General features: G+C 46.5%; 1 protein-coding gene across 2 annotated transcripts in view; it reads right to left on the reverse strand.

The window, feature by feature from the left end:
* Window positions 1-23,125, reverse strand: part of ACLY (ATP citrate lyase) — a 281,182-nt gene that overhangs the window by 19,975 nt on the left and 238,082 nt on the right. For both annotated transcript variants that reach the window (XM_069237662.1, XM_069237663.1), the window contains 2 exons: window positions 12,770-12,913; window positions 10,977-11,090 (listed from right to left, as the gene is read on the reverse strand). In XM_069237662.1, the coding sequence (XP_069093763.1) occupies window positions 10,977-11,090; window positions 12,770-12,913 (258 nt within the window). The remainder of the gene's footprint in view (window positions 1-10,976; window positions 11,091-12,769; window positions 12,914-23,125) is intronic.

Consider the following 23,125-nt stretch of genomic DNA (forward strand, 5'->3'; position numbering starts at 1 on the left):
CTCAGTGTTTTGTCCTTCTTTGGTATCAGAAAGTACAGTGAGTAAACTCCTGTGTTTATTTGTGTGTTTGGCACTAATTCGATTGCATTCTTTTGCAATAGTGCCTGCACTTCTATCTCCAGGAGATTGGAATGGTGTGTTGTTAAATTTTGTGCTTTTGGTGGTATGTTTGGAGGGAATTGTAGAAATTCTATGCAATAACCATGTTGGATAATTGCTAGAACCCAAGTGTCTGTAGTGATTTTCTCCCATGCTTTGTAATAATGACCTATTCTTCCCCCCACTGGTGTTGTGTGGAGGGGGTGAGTGACATGTGAGTCACTGTTTAGTAGTAGGGGTTTTGGGGCTTTGAAATCTTCCTCTATTTCTAGGGAATTGCCCTCCTCTATATTGTCCCCGAAAACCTCCTCTATACTGTCCCTGGTAACTGGACGGTGTGGCTTGTGAGGTGCTGGCTTGTGTGCTTTGACCCCGAAACCCCCCTCGAAAGGGCGTTTTACGGAATGTGCTGTAATTCCCTCTGCTCTGCGGGGAGTAGAGTGCGCCCATGGCTTTGGCAGTGTCAGTATCTTTTTTGAGTTTCTCAATCGCTGTGTCCACTTCTGGACCGAACAGTTCTTTTTCATTAAAAGGCATATTGAGAACTGCTTGTTGAATCTCTGGTTTAAATCCAGATGTTCGGAGCCATGCGTGCCTTCTGATAGTTACAGATGTATTAATTGTCCGTGCAGCTGTATCTGCAGCGTCCATGGAGGAGCGTATCTGGTTGTTGGAGATGGTCTGTCCCTCCTCAACCACTTGTTTTGCCCTATTTTGTAAGTCCTTGGGCAGATGTTCAATGAGATGTTGCATCTCGTCCCAGTGGGCTCTGTCATAGCGCGCAAGTAGTGCCTGGGAGTTCGCGATGCGCCACTGGTTTGCAGCTTGTGCTGCGACTCTTTTACCAGCTGCATCGAACTTGCGGCTTTCTTTATCTGGGGGTGGTGCATCTCCAGATGTGTGAGAGTTGGCCCTTTTCCTAGCTGCTCCTACAACGACAGAGTCTGGTGGCAGCTGTGTAGTGATGAAAACCGGGTCTGTAGGAGGCGCCTTATACTTTTTTTCCACCCTTGGTGTGATTGCCCTACTTTTGACCGGCTCCTTAAAGATGTCTTTTGCGTGCCGGAGCATACCAGGGAGCATAGGCAGGCTTTGGTATGAGCTGTGGGTGGAGGAGAGTGTGTTGAATAAGAAATCATCCTCGACCTGTTCTGAGTGGAGGCTTACGTTGTGAAATTGTGCTGCTCTAGCCACCACTTGAGAGTACGCGGTGCTGTCTTCTGGTGGAGATGGCTTTGTAGGGTATGCCTCCGGACTGTTATCTGACACTGGGGCGTCGTATAGGTCCCATGCGTCCTGATCTTGGTCACCCTGGCTCATGGGGGTGTGAGCTGGGGAGTGTGATGGAGTTTGTGCTGGTGAGACGTTAATCACGGGCGGAGGAGAGGGTGGTGGGGTAACTCTTTTCACCACTTTTGGTTGTGGTGTTTGTTCCGTCTGGAACTCCAACCTTCTCTTTCTCCTAATGGGGGGAAGGGTGCTTATTCTTCCAGTCCCCTGCTGTATGAAGATACGCTTTTGCGTATGGTCCACATCAGTTGCTTGTAGCTCTTCCTCAAACCTATGCTTCTGCATTTGGGAGGTTAGCGAGTGCTCTTCTGTATAAGAGCCTGAAGCTGGGTCGCTTGCAGTTTGTTTCGGCATCGAAACTCTGTCTGCGTGTTTTTTCGGCTCCGAGGTGACTTTTTTCCTTTTCGGGGCCGAAACCTCTCGGCGTCGATCTGTTTCGGTGCCGCTGTCTCGGCGTCGAGCCGTGTCCACACCGGCATCTCGGTGTCGAGGCTTGTCTCCAGCACTTTCTCGGTCCCGAGAAGGCTGCGTGCCGGTGTCTCGACCGGAGTCGGACGATCTCGGCACTGTTTGGGCCTTTTTCGGTGCCGACGGTCGGTCACCGAATTTATGGGTCGAGCCATGGCCTGGTGGCAGTGGCGTCCCCTGGGCCTTGTAAATGTTCCTCTGAGTGGATTTCGACGTCTTACTCACGGTTTGTGTATCGTCGAATCCTTCGGAGTCTGAGTCTTGGATCGAGAAGGTACCTTCCTCTTCCTGTTCCTCGAACTCCCGTTGGGCTGTCGGTGCGGACGCCATCTGAAGTCTTCTGGCTCGACGGTCTCGGAGTGTTTTTCGGGACCGGAACGCACGACAGGCCTCGCAGGTGTCTTCGCTGTGCTCAGGTGACAGGCACAGGTTGCAGACCAAGTGTTGGTCTGTGTAGGGGTATTTATTGTGGCATTTGGGGCAGAAACGGAACGGGGTCCGTTCCATCGGCGTTCTTCAGCACGCGGTCGGGCCGACCAGGCCCCGACGGAGGATCGAAAAACTACCCCGCAGGGCACCGGAGCTCTTCGATCTTCGATGCGGTGTGGAATCTAAGTACGCCGATCCCGAACGCAACAATACCGACGAAAATCTTCCGAAATTAGCTAATTTTCCGTTCCGAAACTCGGAGCGACAGGAACACGTCCGAACCCGATGGCGGAAAAAAAACAATCGAAGATGGAGTCGACGCCCATGCGCAATGGAGACAAAAGGAGGAGTCACTCGGTCCCGTGACTCGAAAGACTTCTTCGAAGAAAAACAACTTGTAACACTCCGGCCCAACACCAGATGGCGAGCTATTGCAGAACATGCGTATCTACAGCGACAGATGCCATCGAACACTATGTTATTTTGTTTAGGGGGCTTAGATTTCCCGCTGACATGCAAAGCTGCCTACTTAAGGACGGATATAACCAACGACCTCAGTCTGAATTTTAAATCTAAAATTATGAATACAAACACAAAGTCCTTTTCTTATGTTTAGTTGTAAACGTGCATGAAAATAGTAGGGCAGTAGAGACTTGCTTGCAAGGACAAGTTCAAGTTTTATGGCAGATGTGGCAAAAAAGGCAGTTATTTTAGTTTAGTTGTGATAGTTTTCCACTTTTTACAGAGTAAACAAAATGACTAGTTTAGCACCATCAAACCTGCAGCACCCCTTTGCCTCAATTCTTGCAGTAATGCTTCACCTTTGGCAACAGTGTACCTTTTTCTGCAAGTACCATCAAGATAAAAACGTAATCAGTCATAGTAGTTTTATCGCATACCTCAGTCCTCAGGTGCAGTATTTTCTTAACATCACTGGACCTCAACCACAGCACCAAAATCATGACAGCGCTGATTCTCACCCTGTATCCCTATGCTAGTCACCGGGGCAGAATCCTTAAATACTTAAGAGAATGCTGCCATTGCTACAATTTTTAATACCTGGCTTTCCTTAGTCTGCAATGCTCAAGATACTATGACTGCCCTTGTCTAAAGCCCCATGTGTTACTCCTAGAGGTTGACAGGTTGCAATGCTCCTTATCTTTGTGTTATGATCTACCTGGTGCATAATATCCAGCTCAGTTTTAAAACAACACATGGAGCAAAGTCTTAACTCAATCTGTCCTGGCCTAGTGACCTTAAAAATCACTATTCTTCTGTGGAAGGAATTGAATCATTAAGTACTCCTTTGACTGCACCTCCGGCTGCATGAATCCACAACCACTGTATATTTCAATTGATGAAGATACTAGCTACTCGTAGCGAAAAAGGGCAGTGGTGTGCATGGGAGACACCTGTGACGCAAGGGACCACAGCATCTTCTGCTGCAAGGCCATTAAATGAGAGTATCCTAGGCGAGCAATTGCTATCCAGAGGCATCCCCTTGTTACTTCTGGTCTTATATGCCATGAAGGCAGCAAGAGGAAAGGAATGTAAACATGGCTCCAAGAGCCCCATTCATTCTAGTCCTACCCAGAGTCAACCAGCAGTAAATGGAAGGCTGCTGAGGCCTTGAAAATGGGGGAAGCTGGACAATGATGTAATGGGATTGGGATTTAAAGGGTGTGTGATCTTACTTCCACTTTCGGCATTTTGATGTGTTGATGCCTAAGTTTTATTTTTTTACTGTAATCACAAATTCTGGAGTAAAAACAAACTTCAGAACTCACTCCACTGATATCACATGCCGAAGGACCCATAGCTGTAGGACAATTAAATGCTTTAAAAATAGTAGGCAGACGTTGCAATGTTTTGACTGATAGAAATATTCTGTAAATTGTTATTGCATTGCCCTTTATGTCATTTTTCTCTTATAAGCATGCCATTCTAGATTAGAAGTGGCAAGAGTCCAATTGCCTTGGTGGTTGTAAAGTAATTATATAGACTAGTTCCTTCGTACAGAAGTTCGGAACAGCAGCTGGAACAGCTCACCTGACTAGCAGAACAGCCCCTGGCTCTGCTCAGGCTATCAGTGAGAGAGTTCCATAGTGTACTCTGATGCATTCACATCTACTCTGCACACATTTACCTCCACCCACCTTATGACCAGCTTATTGAGTGCTTAGACCTTGACTTCAACCCGTCCTCCAAACAGACCCCTTCAAAGTAAAATGAGTGCGCTGAAACGTGAGATTTCTTGAGCTTACCCATTGTACATCTGTTCGTGGCATGTAGTGCTGCAGATTCACATGTTGTGCATATTTCGCCATGTAGTGTTGGGCTCGGAGTGTTACTAGTTGTTTTTTTTCAAAGAAGTCTTTTTTTTTTGAGACACGGGATCGAGTGACTCCTCCTCTCTGTGATAGTGCACATGGGCATCGACTCCTTTGTTAGATTGTTTTCCCGCAGGAGGGTGAAGTAAGGAGTGAAGAATTGTGAATGTACAAATATATATAGAAGTAAAGAAGATGCCCAGGCAATGTATATACATATTTACATGATTAAGTACTACAACGACTACATGCTCCCAGGGAGGAGGGAGGGCACATGTGAATCTGCAGCACTACATGCCACGAACAGATGTACACTGGGAAAGTGACATTTTCCGTTCAATGGCATGTGTAGCTGCAGATACACATGCAGTGCATAGACTGAAAAGCAGTTCTCCACCCAAGTAAGCGGTGGTTAGCCCATAGGAGTTGAAGTAGTTTGAAATAGTGTTTTTAGCACTGCTTGACCAACATTTGCTTGTTGTCGAGATAACACATCCACACTGTAATGTTTAGTGAATGTGTGTGGTGTGGACCATGTGGCTGCTTTGCATAGGTCTGCCATTGGTATATTCCCTAAGACTGCCATAGAGGCACCCTTTTTTGTAGTGGAATGTGCTTTTGGAGTTACTAATAGATGCCTTTTCGCCTTGAGATGATAGGTTTAAATACACTTTACAATCCATCTAGCTAATCCTTGTTTTGAAATTGGATTATCTTTATGAGGTTGTTGGAATGCAACAAAAAGTGGTTTAGTTTTTCTAAAGTCTTTTGTTCTGTCTAAGTAATACATTAGAGCTCTTTTGAGATCAAGAGTGTAGAGAGCTCTTTCAGCAGTAGAATCTGGCTGTGGAAAGTAGACTGCCAATTTGACTGACTGGTTAATATGAAAGGGTGAAACCACTTTAGGTAAAAATGTAGGATTTGTCCTAAGTACTACTTTGTGCTTGTGTACTTGGAAGAAAGGTTCTTCTAAAGTAAATGCTTGAATATCACTTACTCTTCTTAAGGAAGTAATTGCTACCAAGAAAGCAACCTTCCATGTTAGAAACTGAATAGCGCAAGAGTGCATGGGTTCAAATGGGGGACCTACGAGTCTTGTGAGCACAATATTAAGATTCCATGCAGGAGCTGGTGGCACTCTAGGTGGAATAATTGGTTTAAGCCCTTCCATAATGCTTTAATGACAGGAACTCTAAACAGAGAGGTCTTTTGTCTGTTTTGTAGATAGGCTGATATTGCTGTTAAATTAATTTTAATAGACAAATAGGCAAGATTTGCTTTTTGTAAATAAAGCAAATAACACACAATATCCTGTACTGATGCTTTAAGTGAATCAATATTTTTAGGTTGGCAGTAATATACGAAACGTTTCCATTTATTTGCGTAGCACTGCCTGGTTGTCTGTTTACATGCTTGTTTGCTGTAGGTGTACAAATTCTATGACCTCAGGAGCCAAATCGCCAAGTTGAGCACTTGGATTGGGATGCCTGATTTGATCCCTGTTTTGAGTTAACAAGTCTGGTCTGTTTGGAAGCTTGTGATGTGGTACTACTGACAGATACAACAGCGTTGTGTACCACTGTTGGCATGCCCATGTGGGAGCTATGAGTGTCATATTGAGAGAAGTGTGACGCATCTTGTTGACAAGAAATTGAATTAACGGGAGAGGGGGGAAAAGCGTTAGCAAATATCCCTGACCAGTTGATCCATAGAGCATTGCCCTTGGATTGAGGGTGTGGGTATCTGGATTCAAAGTTTTGGTATTTTGCGTTTTCGCTTGTTGCAAAAAGGTCTATGTGTGGTGTTCCCCACATTTGAAAGTAATGTTGAATTACTTGTGGGTGAATCTCCCATTTGTGTATTTGTTGCTGCTCCCTGCTTAAAAGGTCCCCTAGCTGGTTGTGTAACCCTGGGATGTATTACGCTAGCAGGTGAATGTGATTGTGAATTGCCCACTTCCATATTGTTTGTGCCAGAAGGGACAATTGGGATAAGTGTGTTCCCCCGTGTTTTTTTTTTTTTTTTTTTCAGATAACACGTTGGTGTCATGTTGTCTGCCCTTATTAAGACTATTTTGTGTATGATCTGTGGTTGGAATGCTTTGATGGCTAAGAACACTGCTAGCAATTCCAAGTGGTTTATGTGGTAAGCTTGCTGCATTGAGTCCCATTCCCCATGTATTGTGAGATTGTTGAGATGGGCTCCTCAACCTGTCATTGACGCATCTGTTGTGCTTATGGTAAGTGGCACAGGGTCCTGAAATGGCTGTCCTTTTGTAAGTTGTTGTGATTCCACCATTGTAGAGATTTGTAAGTTTGGCTGTCTAACAGCACTAGATCGTGTAGCTGACCCTGTGCCTATTGTCATGAGACACTGTTGTAGTGGTCTCATGTTTAGACGTGCATTTGGCGCTATTGCTATGCATGATGCCATCATTCCCAATAGTTTCATGACAAATCTTACTGTGTATGTTTGATTGGCCTGTAATTGGGATATGAGGGAGTGAAACGCTTGTATCCTTTGTGGATTTGGGTAGGCTAATGCCGACTGAGTATTGAGAATTGCTCTTAGAAGGATGAATTCGCGTTGGCTGAAGGTGAGATTTCTGGTAATTGACTGTGAACCCTAATTTGTGTAGGGTACCTATTGTGTATGTTGTTGGCAGTTTGGAATGGTGCTGGATTTTATAACTAGTCATCTAGATAAGGGAAGAGGTATGCTGTGACTACAGCTAGACATTTTGTGAACACGCTTGGTGCTGTTGTTACTCCAAAGGGTAGTACCTTGAATTGATGATCCTTCCTGTTATTATGAACCTTAGATACTTGCAGTGAGCTGTGTGTATAGGAATGTGGAAGTAAGCGTCCTTTAGGTCTAACGCTGTCATGTAGTCTTCTTTTTGTAGTAAGGGAATGACATCCTGTAGAGTGACCATGTGAAAATGCTCGGACAGGATATATAGATTTAGAGGCATGAGGTCGAGGTTCCTTGCTGTTAGTTGGGTACTATTTCTATTGCCTCCTTGAGTAGTAGAGATTGTACCTCTTGTTTTAGTAGAATAGTGGGTTTTTCTCGAGTCTGAGAACAAGCTGGAATGTTTGGAGGAATAGAGATGAGCTCTAGGCAATAACCATTGCTTATAACTGAGAGTACCCATTGATCTGTAGTAATTTTTTGCCGGTGAGAATGGAATTGTTGAAGTCTTCCTTCGACAGGAGATGTATGGTGCTCTGGAAATTTTGGTAAGTCATTGTTTTGTGGATGTTGAAGCACCCTTTGAGGCTGGGAATTTACCTCTGACCCTGAAATGATGTCCTCTGTAAGAGCCTCTGAATGACCCCCTTGTGTAATTCTGCTGGCCTTGCCTTAAATGGGAGGTGGAAGCCTCTGTAGTTTGGGTTTTAAATCCTCCCCTAAATTGTGGTTTTCGAAAGGAACCCCGAAATGGTGTGGCTTTTGCTGTGTCTGAATCTTTTTTGAGTTTTTCTATGATTGTGATCACCTCTGGTCCAAAAAGATGTTGTTTATTAAACAGCATATTAAGGACCCCCTGCTGTATCTCAGGTTTGAAACAGGAGGACCTCAACCACGCATGTCATCTAATAGTAATGCTGGTATTAATTCCTCTAGCTGCAGTGTCAGCTGCAACTAGATCAGACCTAATTTGATTATTTGTGATGGCCTGACCTTCCTCCACAATTTGCTGTGCCCTTTTTTGGTGTTCCTTGGGCAGATATTGCAAGAATTCTTGCATCTCATCCCAATGTGCCCTGTCGTATCTTGCTTACAGGGCCCTAGGAATTGGCAAAACGCCATTAGTAGGCTGCTTGTGTTGCCATCCTTTTCCCCGCCGCATCAAATTTACGGCTTTCCTTGTCGGGGGGATTGGAGGGGTATCCCAGAAGACTGACTATTGGCACACTTCCTGGCTGCACCGACAACAATAGAATCTGGTGGTAATTGCTGTGTAATGTAAATTGGGTCTGTTGGTGCAAGCTTATATTTTTTTGTCAAATCTTGGAGTTAGAACCCTAGCTTTAACTGGTTCTTTGAAAATGTTGTCTGCATGTTTAAGCATACCAGGAAGCACTGGTAGACACTGGTGTTGCTTATGAGTTGAGGACAGAGTATTGAAAAGAAAATCCTCCTCTAAAGGTGCTGCATGCATTTGCCCCTCATGGTATGCAGCTGCTCTGGAGATAACTTGGTTATATGCTGTACTATCCTCTGGTGGAGATGGTTTGTTGGGATACCAATCCGGAGCGTTAGATGGGATAGGATCTGAATCGTATATTTATCTCAGGGATCTATGGTGTAACTAGAATAACCCCTTACATCTTCTTGTGAGGAAGTGGGAGAGTGTGATGATAAAGGTGGTGGTGGAGTCAGAGGTTGTGGTGAAAAGGAAGGTTGTGGTAAATGTGGTGGAAAGCTCAAGAGTTTTTCGGCTTTTCTTTTTGCTTGTAGATTTTTGCCAGTGGTGGGGCAGTATCCAGAGTTTCCTGGAATGCTAATTTCCTTTTAGTCTGTGGAGGCGGAGAAGTATTTTTTCCAGTCTCTTTCTGGATTTGTATTCTCCTTTGTTTGCTGTCCATAACCTCCAAAATGGGTTGAATGTCGGATTCCTCCATTTGATATTCTGAGGCATGTTTTGTGCTTTTGGAGGAATGTTCAGCAAATGTTTTTGGGTACATGACTCATTCAAGTAGAAAGACCTGTCTCTTCTGTGCAAGATGTTTTTTTTGGCTCCGCAGTTGGAACGAGATGTTTCAGGTCCGAAGCTGTTAGCCGAGGTTTCGGCTCCGAAGCAGAGCGTACTTTTTTCGGATCCGTTGATGTTGGGCGTCGACCCAGTTCGGAGGTGGAGGCTTGTATTTTTCGGCTCGACCCAGACACCAAAACAGGTGTGGGAGCCTGGCCTTTTTTGGCACCGGACCCAAGGATCGGTCGACGATTAATGTCTTCCGGGTGTAACCAAGGCTTAAAAGCAGTGGTGCACCCAAGGCCTTGCCTGTTTTTTTAATTGTTGGTGTTGGGGCAGGTGTACTCACGCACTGCGCCGCTGATAGTGGCTGGCTGTTGTCCTCTGAATCCTGCTCAGAGTCGGAGTCTGGGATCGAAACTGCCGTTGGTGCCTGCTCTTCGCCAAGGACGTCGGTGCTGGACTCTAAGTTTGGACGCCATCTCCAGTCTTCTTGCCCTTCGATCGCGTAATGTTTTATTCGATCTAAAAGACCAACACGCCTCACAGATTTCTTCTCGATGTTCCGGAGAAAGGCAGAGATTATACACCAAGTGCTGGTCTGTGTATGGAAACTTTGCGTGGCACAGAGGACAGAATCGGAATGGAGTCCGGTCCATTAGCCTATGACGCAGTAGGCTTGAACAGGCCCAAAGAGGGCGCGGGCGCCCGAAAGGGCGTTTACTTGATCCCAACAGTACTATTGGATCGAGTGCAGAAGGAGACCGCATTCCAAACAATACTTACGGTATGAGAAAAGTTTGAAAGATTAGAGAATTTCTGAACCAAAAATCCCAGAGCGAGAGGGAACACGTCCGAACCCGATGGCGGAAAGAAAACAATCTAACAAAGGAGTCGATGCCCATGCGCACTATCATCGAGAGAAGTCACTGGATGCAGTGACTAGAAAAAAAGACTTCTTTGAATAAAAACAACTTTCAACACTCCAAGCCTAACACTAGACGGCGATATATTCACAGCATGTGTAACTGCAGCTACACATGCCATCGAACATATAATTCTAACTATCTTTCCGACCCGAAACACGGAGCGAAAAGGAACACGTCCGAACCCGATGGCGGAAAAAAACCAATCTAAGATGGAGTCGACGCCCATGCGCAATGGAGTCGAAATGGGAGGAGTCCCTCGGTCTCGTGATTCGAAAAGACTTCTTCGAAGAAAAACAACTTGTAACACTCCGAGCCCAACACCAGATGGCGGGATGTGCACAGCATGTGTATCTGCAGCTACACATGCCATCGAACACATACATATGGTGTGTGTATATCATTTTTTGTAAAAGAAACAAGGTATAACACTGTAGCTTTGCAATTCCCTCATCAACCTCTAGTCCGATTTACACACATCACCAAGGCTTGAGGTCTGATGGTTTACTTATATCATAAAAGGAGCAGAGATTTACAGGAAAAGCAAAATGCTCCTGATTCGCAGTACATTTCTGGGAGCAAACTGTCAAAACACTACATGGAGTATTCAAGTGCATGCTGAGACCAGGGAGCATCTAATGCTTATGTGGCGAACAAGGTCATGCAAGGATAAACATCCTCTTTCAAGCAGTGAACGAAGTACCTTCTCCCGGGGGTCATCTCTTCACTTACCTTAGATGTCGTGATTTTTTCAACTTCCAATGCGTAATCAAGCAGAGGCGTGGATGGAAATTTCTGCTTTACATAATCCTTCAGTATTTGGACTCGCATGTCTGGGTTATTGATCTGAAAAAGCCATAATAATCATCACACACATGGACAACAATTCACACATTCTAAGCTCATTGCTGGCGCTCCTTCGAGTATTTCATCAGATGGCCCTCAGGTTGAAAGCGGTGTACAATGCATACACATCTGTACACAGAAACACCCTCTAAACTTTAAAGAGAATGGAGAAACATGCAAAACATATTTTTCTCACACACAAACTTATAATAGTTATTTTGTGAAGGTTTTTCAGATTTGTCAAATTAAAAATGTACATTTGCCCCCGACGTAGCTACTACTGGTCTTTTTCATCACCCTCATCCCCATCTCATCTTCAGACCGTCAAACACAATATGCTTATAAATGAGATGACTCCGTTGGTAAAAAATACCAGCTGCAGCCTGCAAACTAACTTCAGGATCAACAACTTCAGGATGGCAGGCTCCAACCCATAACAAGCCTGACTTCGTACTTCACCCCCAGAAGATTCAGTTACAGAAACGCAGTTTTGGAGACAACATGCCCTATTCAGGCAATTTCACTTTTCTATATCTGTATAAAAGCTCTTGAGCTGCCTTCTTGTTACCGCTGGCCTGAGGCAAGAGTGAAATGTAATGCACCTTTTATTATGCTTCCTCTCAAACTCCTAACACCGCTGCATTCCTGGAAACGCACTTACCAAACCTCTTATGCAATTTATGTCCTCTGGCTCCCCAAACAAGCATCTAACAAGCCCTCATGAGACCCATAGCATTTTATACAGAACACTGTTCCTCCTGTGTTATCTTTCCTTTCCCCGCCCACTGCCATAAATCTAGATTGCTCCTTTTTCAAGGACAGCTCCAAATGCCATGGTTCATTCCCCGGCATCACCATTCATTATGGTATTCAATAAACTCCATTTCACCTATCATTCCCTTCCCTCCAAGAATCAGTCCATGTTTTGCCCTAATTTCCTTCAGGCTCTAAGTGTTTTTTGCCACATCTTGTGCTCACTGTAGCATTCCATGATCTTGATTCTGTGCAGACCATCCTTGAGTTTTGCTTCATTTCAACTCTGTGTGTAACAATAATAACCTGTCTTTCATAGAACACAAAAAAATACCATAGGTATGCCATTTCTAAGTGCCTTGGTGATTGTAAAGTCATTACCTATACTAGTTTCTTGATTGCAGAAGTTTGCAACAGCAGCTGGAAAGGCTCACCTGACGAGCAGAGCATCCCCTGGTTCTGCTCAGGCTATCAGTGTGAGAGTTCCATGGTGTACAGTGATGCACTCACATCTAATCTGCGCACATTTACCCCAACACACCTGGTGACCTGCTTACTGAGTGCTTAGACCTTGACTTCAACCTGTCCTCCAAACAGACCCCTTCAAAGTAAAACGAGTGCACTGAAAGTGTGCGAGTTCCATGGTGTACAGTGAACCATCAGTTCTTGGCTCTGTATTGCTCATCTGGCACAGATCAATGAGGGTGCATACTTAGGTTCTGCCTGCAAGTGTGGAAGCGCTTAACTATGGAGAGATGGTGTTCATAGTTTGTACTTGCATTGAACTCATCCACAATGTGCACTTCAGGCCCCGGCTGACCTCATCACTGGCCCTGCCTGAGTGGATAGTATGCACAATGCTCCAAAGTAACTATACATGTTTGACAGAACGTCGGATTCTTCCTATAGGCAGGTCCTTTACTTACCGACTTGACTCTGTGACCGATACCCATTATCAGTTTCCCTTCCTTCTTCATCTTGTTCACAAACTCCATGGGGATGATGCCACTGTCGAAAGCTTTGCTGAACATTTTAGCTGCTGCGTCCAGGGCTCCGCCAAACCGATCTCCCTGTGAGGAGACAGTATAACATTATATTGAAAGGGCAGTTATACTAAACATACACATACAAGAAACCTTAAACCTTTAAAAAAAAACACTCAGCTAAACAGAGTCATATGGGGAGTGAACTTTGATATATGAAATATCTACACGAACCAGAGAATAACAGCTGGGTGACAAAGCAACCACTGCCCAAGCTAACAGGTCTTGCATATCAATGGCTTTACCAGACGTTTTGATTTGCTAAGGGTTTTTGTCAATGCAGTTCGACATGGGGAAAAACAAAAAAAGGCTGCAGATGTAAAACAGCGTATAAAAACATGATGGGTACTATACACATTTGTCATGCACGGTTTGTGTATGCTTTAGGATGCACTGGAGCCACAGTGTCGTCATGAATGCGCCATGAAGAGCCAGCCATTTTGTTTCTTGATTTAATTAACAGTACATTTACCTCCCATCTTGGAGCCATAAATTAAACAAGCATTAACAAATGCACGTTTTTCTGTCAAAAGGAGCGGCCTAGCAGAAAATTACAGCCAGGCCATTCAACTGAGTTGGTTTCAGGGTGTAAACATTTAACAAAGCAAAAACAAAATTGTCAAAACTGGGAGGGATGGGGGAAGTAACAGAGGAGCCGAGAGTGAGGGTAGCACAGAGCGCAGGGGCAGGGGCAGGGGTGCAGCAAACAAGGTAGAGACCAGGAAAATCCATTCATGTGCATGGAGTGGTGAAGGGAAAACAAAAAAGTTATCAGAATGAAAATAGTTCTCAGAATGGAAGCAGTGGAAACATACAAGTCATCCAATAAAAAAGATGGTAAGGAAGAACCTACTTTTTATAACACTCTTTCTGATGCATTCTTTAGCTAACTGCAGGTTCTACACTTTAAAAAATCCCCAGGCGTGACTGGATCCCACCGATTTAAAAAGCACTCTCCCCTGTACCAGTACATGGCATCCATGTTAACTTTGTTATGCCCCAGAAGTGATGATAGGGCCACATACAAGCGCCATCCCTGCTCACAGATACCAGTTTCTTTCTTGACCGTCTGTGCCCTAAGGGGCTGAGCCCAACAATAATCATGTGAAGAAGTGTGTAGATCTCTAGTTTGGGACCTTTTTAGGTGGAAAAAGAGATGATTCCACAGAAGGACGAGGAAGGAGGGTGGTGAGAAATTAGTGGTTAGGTAGAGTATCCACAGAAAGAACATTACTGAATGTAATTTTTACTGTTCTTCTAATGGATAATTCTACCCGCAGATTCCTCACCTTTGGAACAGATACTCAAGCATTACCTCCAAAGATGTTGAGTCTGAGGAATAGCTCAGAATGGAGGTGCCCTTCCTGTCCAACCTGGCTGTCAAGGCAATAGTGCTTTGTGAACTGATGCCCATGTAGCAGCCTGGCAAATAAACAGGCTCTACATGTGCCAACGAAGTGTCAGTAGCCTTGGCACAGGGCGTAAGGGCCTACCGAAGGCTAGTTCTTGGCCGCAGCATAGGAGATCTAAATGCAGAAGACTATCCACCTTTACACATCTTTTTCTGTATTGTCTTGCCTTTGTTTGAGCCAGAAAATAGAATAAAAAAAAATAAAAAAATGATCGGCCATCAAAGGATAATTGGTGTAATCGATGGAAAGAGTTTGGGAGGAAACATTGTGCCAGACCTTTAAGAAACTTAATTACAGGACTGCTGGTCTGGCAAATGCAAAAAAACCAAAAGGGACAAAACAATAGTCTTTCATGATGCCCACTGCAGTTGCTTCGTGGGCTAGAGTTAAACAAATAACAAGACATCCAACAGTTTGGCCTGTAATGGGTCCATATTGTGGTTGCCACACCAGACTACAAACTTGTCCCGGCACCCATCAAGGACAGATCGTATAGAGGGATGCCTGACAGCAAAAATGACATCCACAACTCGGGAGGAAGATTGAGCGCAGTCAACTTAACCCACTCCATTTCCATGCATGGTGGTGCAAACGGGGAAAGTTCAGGTGCAGGACTGCTGCAACATCAGATCCCCCGAAAACTGTTTCCTGACTGGGTGACAGAAGTTCATGCCCAGGATTTCTAGGTACCACACTTTCCTTGCCCAGATCAGAGCAATTAAGATAACTTGTGCACAATAGTTTCTGATTTTCTTCTGAGCTCACGGCAGGATAGGCAGCAGTGGAAAGGCATATAGGATTCCAAATGTATCTACAATAGGAAGCCTTCTTGGAAGATTCAGTATGCAAAGGTTTTGACACCGTGCATTAAACAGTGGCGGAAAGATCAAGCCAGGGTTTTCCACATTGCTGCCACCTAGGGGGGAAACCATTGCCAGGTGCCACCAGATGGGATCATCTGCTCTGGTGTTTTAAGATTCCGCCAGGTGGGTCACCATCAGTGAAATGCCCTGATGCTCCAGCTAGTACCAGAGCACAGGCCCAGGACCCCAACCACTCTGTGCTTGTTGCAAAACCACATAGCTGTTGCATTTTTCTGTGAAAACCTAAACTGTCCTCTGTAAGGAAATGCCTCCTTGGCATGGTTACCCCCTGACTTTTTGCCTTTGCTGATGCTATGTTTTGATTTCAAAGTGTGCTGAGGCCTGCTAACCAGGCCCCAGCACCAGTGTTCTTTCCCTAGCCTGTACTTTTGTTCACACAACTGGCACACCCTGGCATCCAGGTAAGTCCCTTGTAACTGGTACCCGTGGTACCAAGGGCCCTGATGCCAGGGAAGGTCTCTAAGGGCTGCAGCATATCTTATGCCACCCTGGGGACCCCTCAATCAGCACAGACACACTGCTTGCCAGCTTGTGTGTGCTGGTGAGGACAAAACGAATAAGTCGACATGGCACTCCCCTCAGGGTGCCATGCCAACCTCACACTGCCTATGCAGTATAGATAAGTCACCCCTCTAGCAGGCCTTACAGCCCTAAGGCAGGGTGCACTATACCATAGGTGAGGGCGCCAGTGCATGAGCACTGTGCCCCTACAGTGTCTAAGCAAAACCTTAGGCATTGTAAGTGCAGGGTAGCCATAAGAGTATGTGGTCTGGGAGTCTGTCATATACGAACTCCACAGCACCATAATGGCTACACTGAAAACTGGGAAGTTTGGTATCAAACTTCTCAGCACAATAAATGCACACTGATGCCAGTGTACATTTTATTGTAACATACACCCCAGAGGGCACCTTAGAGGTGCCCCCTGAAACCTTAACCGACTACCCGTGTAGGCTGACTGGTTTTAGCAGCCTGCCACACTCGAGACATGTTGCTGGCCACATGGGGAGAGTGCCTTTGTCACTCTGTGGCAAGTAACAAAGCCTGCACTGGGTGGAGATGCTTATTACCTCCCCCTTGCAGGAGCTGTAACACCTGGCGGTGAGCCTCAAAGGCTCACCCCCTTTGTTACAGCACCACAGGGCATTCCAGCTAGTGGAGTTGCCCGCCCCCTCCGGCCACGGCCCCACTTTTGGCAGCAAGGCCGGAGGAGATAATGAGAAAAACAAGGAGGAGTCACTGGCCAGTCAGGACAGCCCCTAAGGCAACCTGAGCTGAAGTGACTCTGACTTTTAGGAATCCTCCATCTTGCAGATGGAGGATCCCCCCCAATAGGGATAGGAATGTGACCCCCTCCCCTTGGGGGAGGCACAAAGAGGGTGTAGCCACCCTCAAGGCTAATCCTCAGAGGACTGCCCTGCTCTAAAAGGACCAAGAAACTCCCGAGAACAGCTGCCCTGTTCACCCAAGACTGCAACTTTGTTTCCAAAGAAGCAACTTAAAGACAACAGCATTTCCCGCCAGAAGCGTGAGACTTGCAACTCTGCACCCGACGCCCCTGGCTCGACTTGTGGAGAACAAACACTTCAGGGAGGACTCCCCAGCGACTACGAGACCGTGAGTAGCCAGAGTTGCCCCCCCTGAACTCCTACAGCGACGCCTGCAGAGGGAATCCAGAGGCTCCCCCTGACCGCGACTGCCTGACTCCCAGATCCCGACGCCTGGAAAAGACTCTGCACCCGCAGCCCCCAGGACCTGAAAGATCGGAACTCCAGTGCAGGAGTGACCCCCAGGAGGCCCTCTCCCTTGCCAAGGTGGTGGCTACACCGAGGAGCCCCCCCCCCCTTGCCTGCCTGCATCGCTGAAGAGACCCCTTGGTCTCCCATTGATTCCAACTGAAAACCCGACGTGTGTTTGCACACTGCACCCGGCCGCCCCCGTGCTGCTGAGGGTGTACTTTCTGTGCTAACTTGTGTCCCCCACGGTGCCCTACAAAACCCCCCTGGTCTGCCCTCCGAAGACGCGGGTACTTACCTGCTGGCAGACTGGAACCGGGGCACCCCCTTCTCCATTGAAGCCTATGCGTTTTGGGCACCACTTTGAACTCTGCACCTGACCGGCCCTGAGCTGCTGGTGTGGTAACTTTGGGGTTGCTCTGAACCCCCAACGGTGGGCTACCTTGGACCCAAACTTGAACCCCTTAGGTGGTTTACTTACCTGCAAGAACTAACAATTACTTACCTCCCCTAGGAACTGTGAAAATTGCACTGTGTCTAGTTTAAAAATAGCTATATGTGTTTTATTTGAAAAGTATATATGCTATTGTGATTATTCAAAGTTCCTAAAGTACTTACCTGCAATACCTTTCATTTGAGATATTACATGTAAAATCTGAACCTGTGGTTCTTAAAATAAACTAAGAAAAGATATTTTTCTATACAAAAACCTATTGGCCTGGAATTGTCTCTGAGTGTGTGTTCCTCATTTATTGTCTGTGTGTATGTACAACAAATGCTTAACGCTACTCCTTTGATAAGCCTACTGCTCGACCATACTACCACAAAATAGAGCATTAGTATTATCTCTTTTTGCCACTATATTACCTCTAAGGGGAACCCTTGGACTCTGTGCATACTATTCCTTACTTTGAAATAGTGCATACAGAGCCAACTTCCTACATTGGTGGATCAGCGGTGGGGTACAAGACTTTGCATTTGCTGGACTACTCAGCCAATACCTGATCACACGACAAATTCCAAAAATTGTCATTAGAAATTGGTTTTTGCAATTTGAACTATTTTACTAAATTCTTAAAAGTCCTGCTAGGGCCTTGTGTTATTCCCTGTTAGCATTTCTTTTAGAGTTTAAATGTTTTGTGAAAGTTTGAATTAGATTCTAGAACTAGTTTTAGATTCTTAAAAAGTATTCCAACTTTTAGAAACATAGGGGGTCATTCCGACCCCGGCGGGAATCGCCATTTGGCCGCACCGCGGTCAAAAGACCGCTGGTGCCATTCCAACTTTCCCACCGGCGCAGCGGGAAAGAGGCCTGCAACACTGAAGCCGGCTCCGAATGGAGCCGGCGGTGTTGCAGGTGTGCGACGGGTGCAGTTGCACCCGTCGCGCTTTTCACTGTCTGCTAAGCAGACAGTGAAAAGCAGACTGGGGCCCTGTTAAGGGGCCCCTGCACTGCCCATGCCAATGGCATGGGCAGTGCAGGGGCCCCCAGGGGCCCCAGGACACCCGTTCCCGCCAGCCTCTTCCTGGCAGTGAAAACTGCCAGAAACAGGCTGGCGGGAAGGGGGTCAGAATCCCCAAGGCAGCGCTGCCCTGGAGGATTCTCCCAGCCAGGGGAAATCCGGCGGGAAACCGCCGGACCCGGCTGGGCGACCGCGGCTGTACGGCCGCGGTCGGAATGACAAATGAAGCACCGCCAGCCTGTTGGCGGTGCTTCCGTCATTCGCCACCCTGGCGGTCTATGACCGCCAGGGTCGGAATGAGGGCCATAATGTCTAGTGCAGAGATGAATGTGGAGGAACTCGACCTCACACCTTACCTCCATCTTAAGATGAGGGAGCTAAGGTCACCCTGCAACCTAAAGAAAATCACAATTGGCTCAAGACCCTCCAAACAACAGCTCCAGGAGCTTTTGGCAGAGTTTGAAAAAGTCAACCCCTCTGGGGATGACAACCCAGAGGATGAGGATAGTGAACTGGAGGAGAATTCCCCCCTTCCAGTCCTAACTAGGGAACCCAGGGACCCTCAATCCCTGATTCCAACTGTGTTAGTCAGAGATGCTGCTTCCCTCACAGGAGGGACCAGCACCTCTGGAATCACTGAGGATAGCCTCAGTGAAGAGGACCTCCTGCTAGCCAGGATGGCCAAAAGATTGGCTTTGGAAAGACAGATCCTAGCCATAGAAAGGGAAAGACAAGAGATGGGCCTAGGTCCCATCAATGGTGGCAGCAACATAAATAGGGTCAGAGATTCTCCTGACATGTTGAAAATCCCTAAAGGGATTGTAACTAAATATGAAGATGGTGATGACCTCACCAAATGGTTCACAACTTTTGAGAGAGCTTGTGTAACCAGAAAAGTAAACAGATCTCACTGAGGTGCTCTCCTTTGGGAAATGTTCACTGGAAAGTGTAGGGATAGACTCCTCAGACTCTCTGGAAAAGATGCAGAATCTTATGACCTCATGAAGGGAACCCTGATTGAGGGCTTTGGATTCTCCACTGAGGAGTATAGAATTAGATTCAGGGGGGCTCAAAAAACCTAGAGCCAGACCTGGGTTGATTTTGTGGACTACTCAGTGAAAACACTGGATGGTTGGATTCAAGGCAGTGGTGTTAATGATTATGATGGGCTGTACAATTTATTTGTGAAAAAACACCTGTTAAGTAATTGTTCAAATGATAAACTGCATCAGCATCTGGTAGACCTAGGACCAATTTCTCCCCAAGAATTGGGAAAGAAGGCGGACCATTGGGTCAAGACCAGGGTGACCAAGACTTCCACAGGGGGGTGACCAAAAGAAAGGGGTCACAAAGCCTCCCCAGGGGAAGAGTGTTGAGAAATCCAAAAACAAAAATAGTAAAGAGTCTTCTTCAGGCCCCCAAAAACCTGCACAGGAGGGTGGGCCCAGAGCCTCTTCACAAAACAATTTTGGGTACAAGGGTAAAAACTTCGATCCCAAAAAGGCCTGGTGTCGTAGCTGTAATCAGCCTGGACACCAAACTGGAGACAAGGCCTGTCCCAAGAAAAGTACCACTTCCAACTCCACTCCAGCTAACACTGGAATGGCTAGTCTCCAAGTGGGATCAACAGTGTGCCCAGAGCAAATCAGGTGTCACACTGAAGCTACATTAGTCTATGAGGGATGGGTGGATTTAGCCACACTGGCTGCCTGGCCTCCTAACATGCAAAAATACAGGCAGCAGCTCTTAATTAATGGGTCAAGTGTAGAAGGCCTGAGGGATACAGGTGCCAGTGTCACCATGGTGACAGAGAAACTGGTTTCCCCTGGTCAATACCTGGCTGGACAAACTTATCCAGTCACCAATGCTGACAATCAAACTAAAGTACATCCCATGGCTATGGTAACTTTAGAGTGGGGAGGGGTCAATGGCCTGAAACAGGTGGTGGTCTCCTCAAATATCCCAGTAGACTGTTTGCTTGGAAATGACCTGGAGTCCTCAGCATGGGCTGAGGTAGAACTGAAAACCCATGCAGCCATGCTGGGTATCCCTGAACTGGTGTGTCAAGACAAGGGCACAGTGCAAGGCTCAGGGTGAAAAAGTAGAGCTGGAGCCTGGAAAAAGGGCCCAGCCTACCAAGAGGAAAGGAAAGACAACTGGGAAACCAGCTGCAAAAACAACACAGAGAACCACTCTTCTCAGGAAGAAGTTCTGCCCTCCAAGGGAACTGAGCCTATGGAGTTAGAACCTTATCAGGTTGAGCTCTTAGGCCCAGGGGGACCCTCAAGGGAGTAGTTGTGTAAGGGACAAGAAACCTGTCCCTCTCTTGAAGGCCTTGGGCAGCAAGGTGCTGAAGAGTCCAATGGCAAGAAAACTGGGACACATAGGGTCTATTGGGAAGATGGACTCCTGTACACTGAGGCAGGAGATCCCAAACCTGGTGCCACTAGGAGAGTGGTAGTGCCTCAGGAGTTCAGAGAGTTCATACTGACCTTAGCCCATGATATTCCTCTTGCTGGGCATTTGGGACAAACCAAGACGTGGGAGAGACTAGTCAACCACTTCTACTGGCCCAACATGTCCCAGAAAGTCAAGGAGTTTTGTGTCTCCTGTACCACCTGTCAAGCCAGTGGTAAGACAGGTGGACATCCAAAGGCCCCCCTCATTCCATTTCCAGTGGTGGGGGTCCCCTTTGAAAGAGTGAGTGTGGATATGGTGGGTCCACTTGAACCTCCCACAGCCTCAGGGAATATGTACATACTAGTAGTAGTGGATCATGCTACTAGATACCCTGAAGCTATTCCCCTTAGGTTGACTACTGCCCCTGCAGTAGCCAAGGCCCTCATTGGTATCTTTACCAGAGTGGGTTTCCCTAAGGAGGTGGTGTCTGACAGAGGTACCAACTTCATGTCAGCATACCTGAAAACACATGTGGAATGAGTGTGGAGTGACTTATAAATTCACTACACCCTATCATCCACAAACTAATGGCCTTGTTGAGAGATTCAACAAGACATTAAAAGGCATGATCATGGGGCTCCCAGAAAAACTCAAAAGGAGATGGGATGTCCTCTTGCCATGTCTGATTTTCTCTTACAGAGAGGTGCCTCAGAAGGGAGTAGGGTTCTCACCCTTTGAACTTCTGTTTGGCCACCCTGTAAGGGGACCACTAGCTCTTGTGAAAGAAGGCTGGGAGAGACCTCTTCATGAGCCTAAACAAGACATAGTGGACTATGTACTTGGCCTACGTTCAAGGATGGCAGAGTACATGGAAAAGGCAAGTAAAAACCTTGAGGCCAGCCAACAGCTCCAGAAGTTTTGGTATGGCCAAAAGGCTGCAATGGTTGAATTTCAACCAGGGCAGAAAGTCTGGGTTTTGGAGCCTGTGGCTCCCAGGGCACTTCAGGACAAATGGAGTGGCCCTTACCCAGTGCTAGAGAAGAAGAGTCAGGTCACCTACCTGGTGGACCTAGGCACTAGCAGGAGCCCCAAGAGGGTGATCCATGTGAACCGCCTTAAGCTCTTCCATGATAGGGCTGATGTGAATCTGTTGATGGTAACAGATGAGGACCAGGAAGCCGAGAGTGAACCTCTCCCTGACCTCCTCTCATCAAACCCTAAAGATGGCTCCGTTGATGGAGTGATCTATTCAGACACCCTCTCTGGCCAACAGCAATCTGACTGTAGGAAGGTCCTGCAACAGTTTGCTGAGCTCTTTTCCCTAACCCCTGGTCAGACACACCTGTGTACCCATGATGTGGACACAGGAGACAGCATGCCTGTCAAAAACAATGTTTTCAGACAGTCTGACCAAGTTAAGGAAAGCATCAAAGTGGAAGTCCACAAGATGCTGGAATTGGGAGTCACTGAGCACTCTGACAGCCCCTGGGCCAGCCCAGTGGTCTTAGTCCCCAAACCTCACACCAAAGATTGAAAGAGAGATGAGGTTTTGTGTGGACTACAGAGGACTTAATTCTGTCACCAAGACAGATGCCCATCCCATTCCAAGGGCTGATGAACTGATTGACAAATTAGGTGCTGCCAAATTCTTAAGTACCTTTGACTTAACAGCAGGGTACTGGCAAATCAAAATGACACCTGGAGCAAAAGAAAAGACAGCATTCTCCACACCCGATGGGCATTATCAGTTTACTGTTATGCCCTTTGGTTTAAAGAATGCCCCTGCCACCTTCCAAAGGCTGGTGAATCAAGTCCTTGCTGGCTTGGAATCCTTTAGCACAGCTTATCTTGATGATATTGCTGTCTTCAGCTCCAACTGGCAGGATCACCTGGTCCACCTGAAGAAGGCTTTGAAGGCTCTGCAATCAGCAGGCCTCTCTATCAAGGCATCCAAATGCCAGATAGGGCAGGGAACTGTGGTTTACTTGGGACACCTTGTAGGTGGAGGCCAAGTTCAGCCACTCCAGCCTAAGATCCAGACCATTCTGGACTGGGCAGCTCCAAAAACCCAGACTCAAGTCAGGGCATTCCTTGGCTTGACTGGGTACTATAGGAGGTTTGTGAAGGGATATGGATCCATAGTGACAGCCCTCACAGAACTTACCTCCAAGAAAATGCCCAAGAAGGTAAACTGGACTGTAGAATGCCAACAGGCCTTTGACACCCTGAAACAAGCAATGTGCACAGCACCAGTTCTAAAAGCTCCAGATTACTCCAAGCAGTTCATTGTGCAGACAGATGCCTCTGAACAATGGATAGGGGCAGTTTTGTCCCAAACAAATGA

The sequence above is a fragment of the Pleurodeles waltl genome, chromosome 6 (genome assembly GCF_031143425.1).
Source record: "Pleurodeles waltl isolate 20211129_DDA chromosome 6, aPleWal1.hap1.20221129, whole genome shotgun sequence".
NCBI lineage: Eukaryota > Metazoa > Chordata > Amphibia > Caudata > Salamandridae > Pleurodeles > Pleurodeles waltl.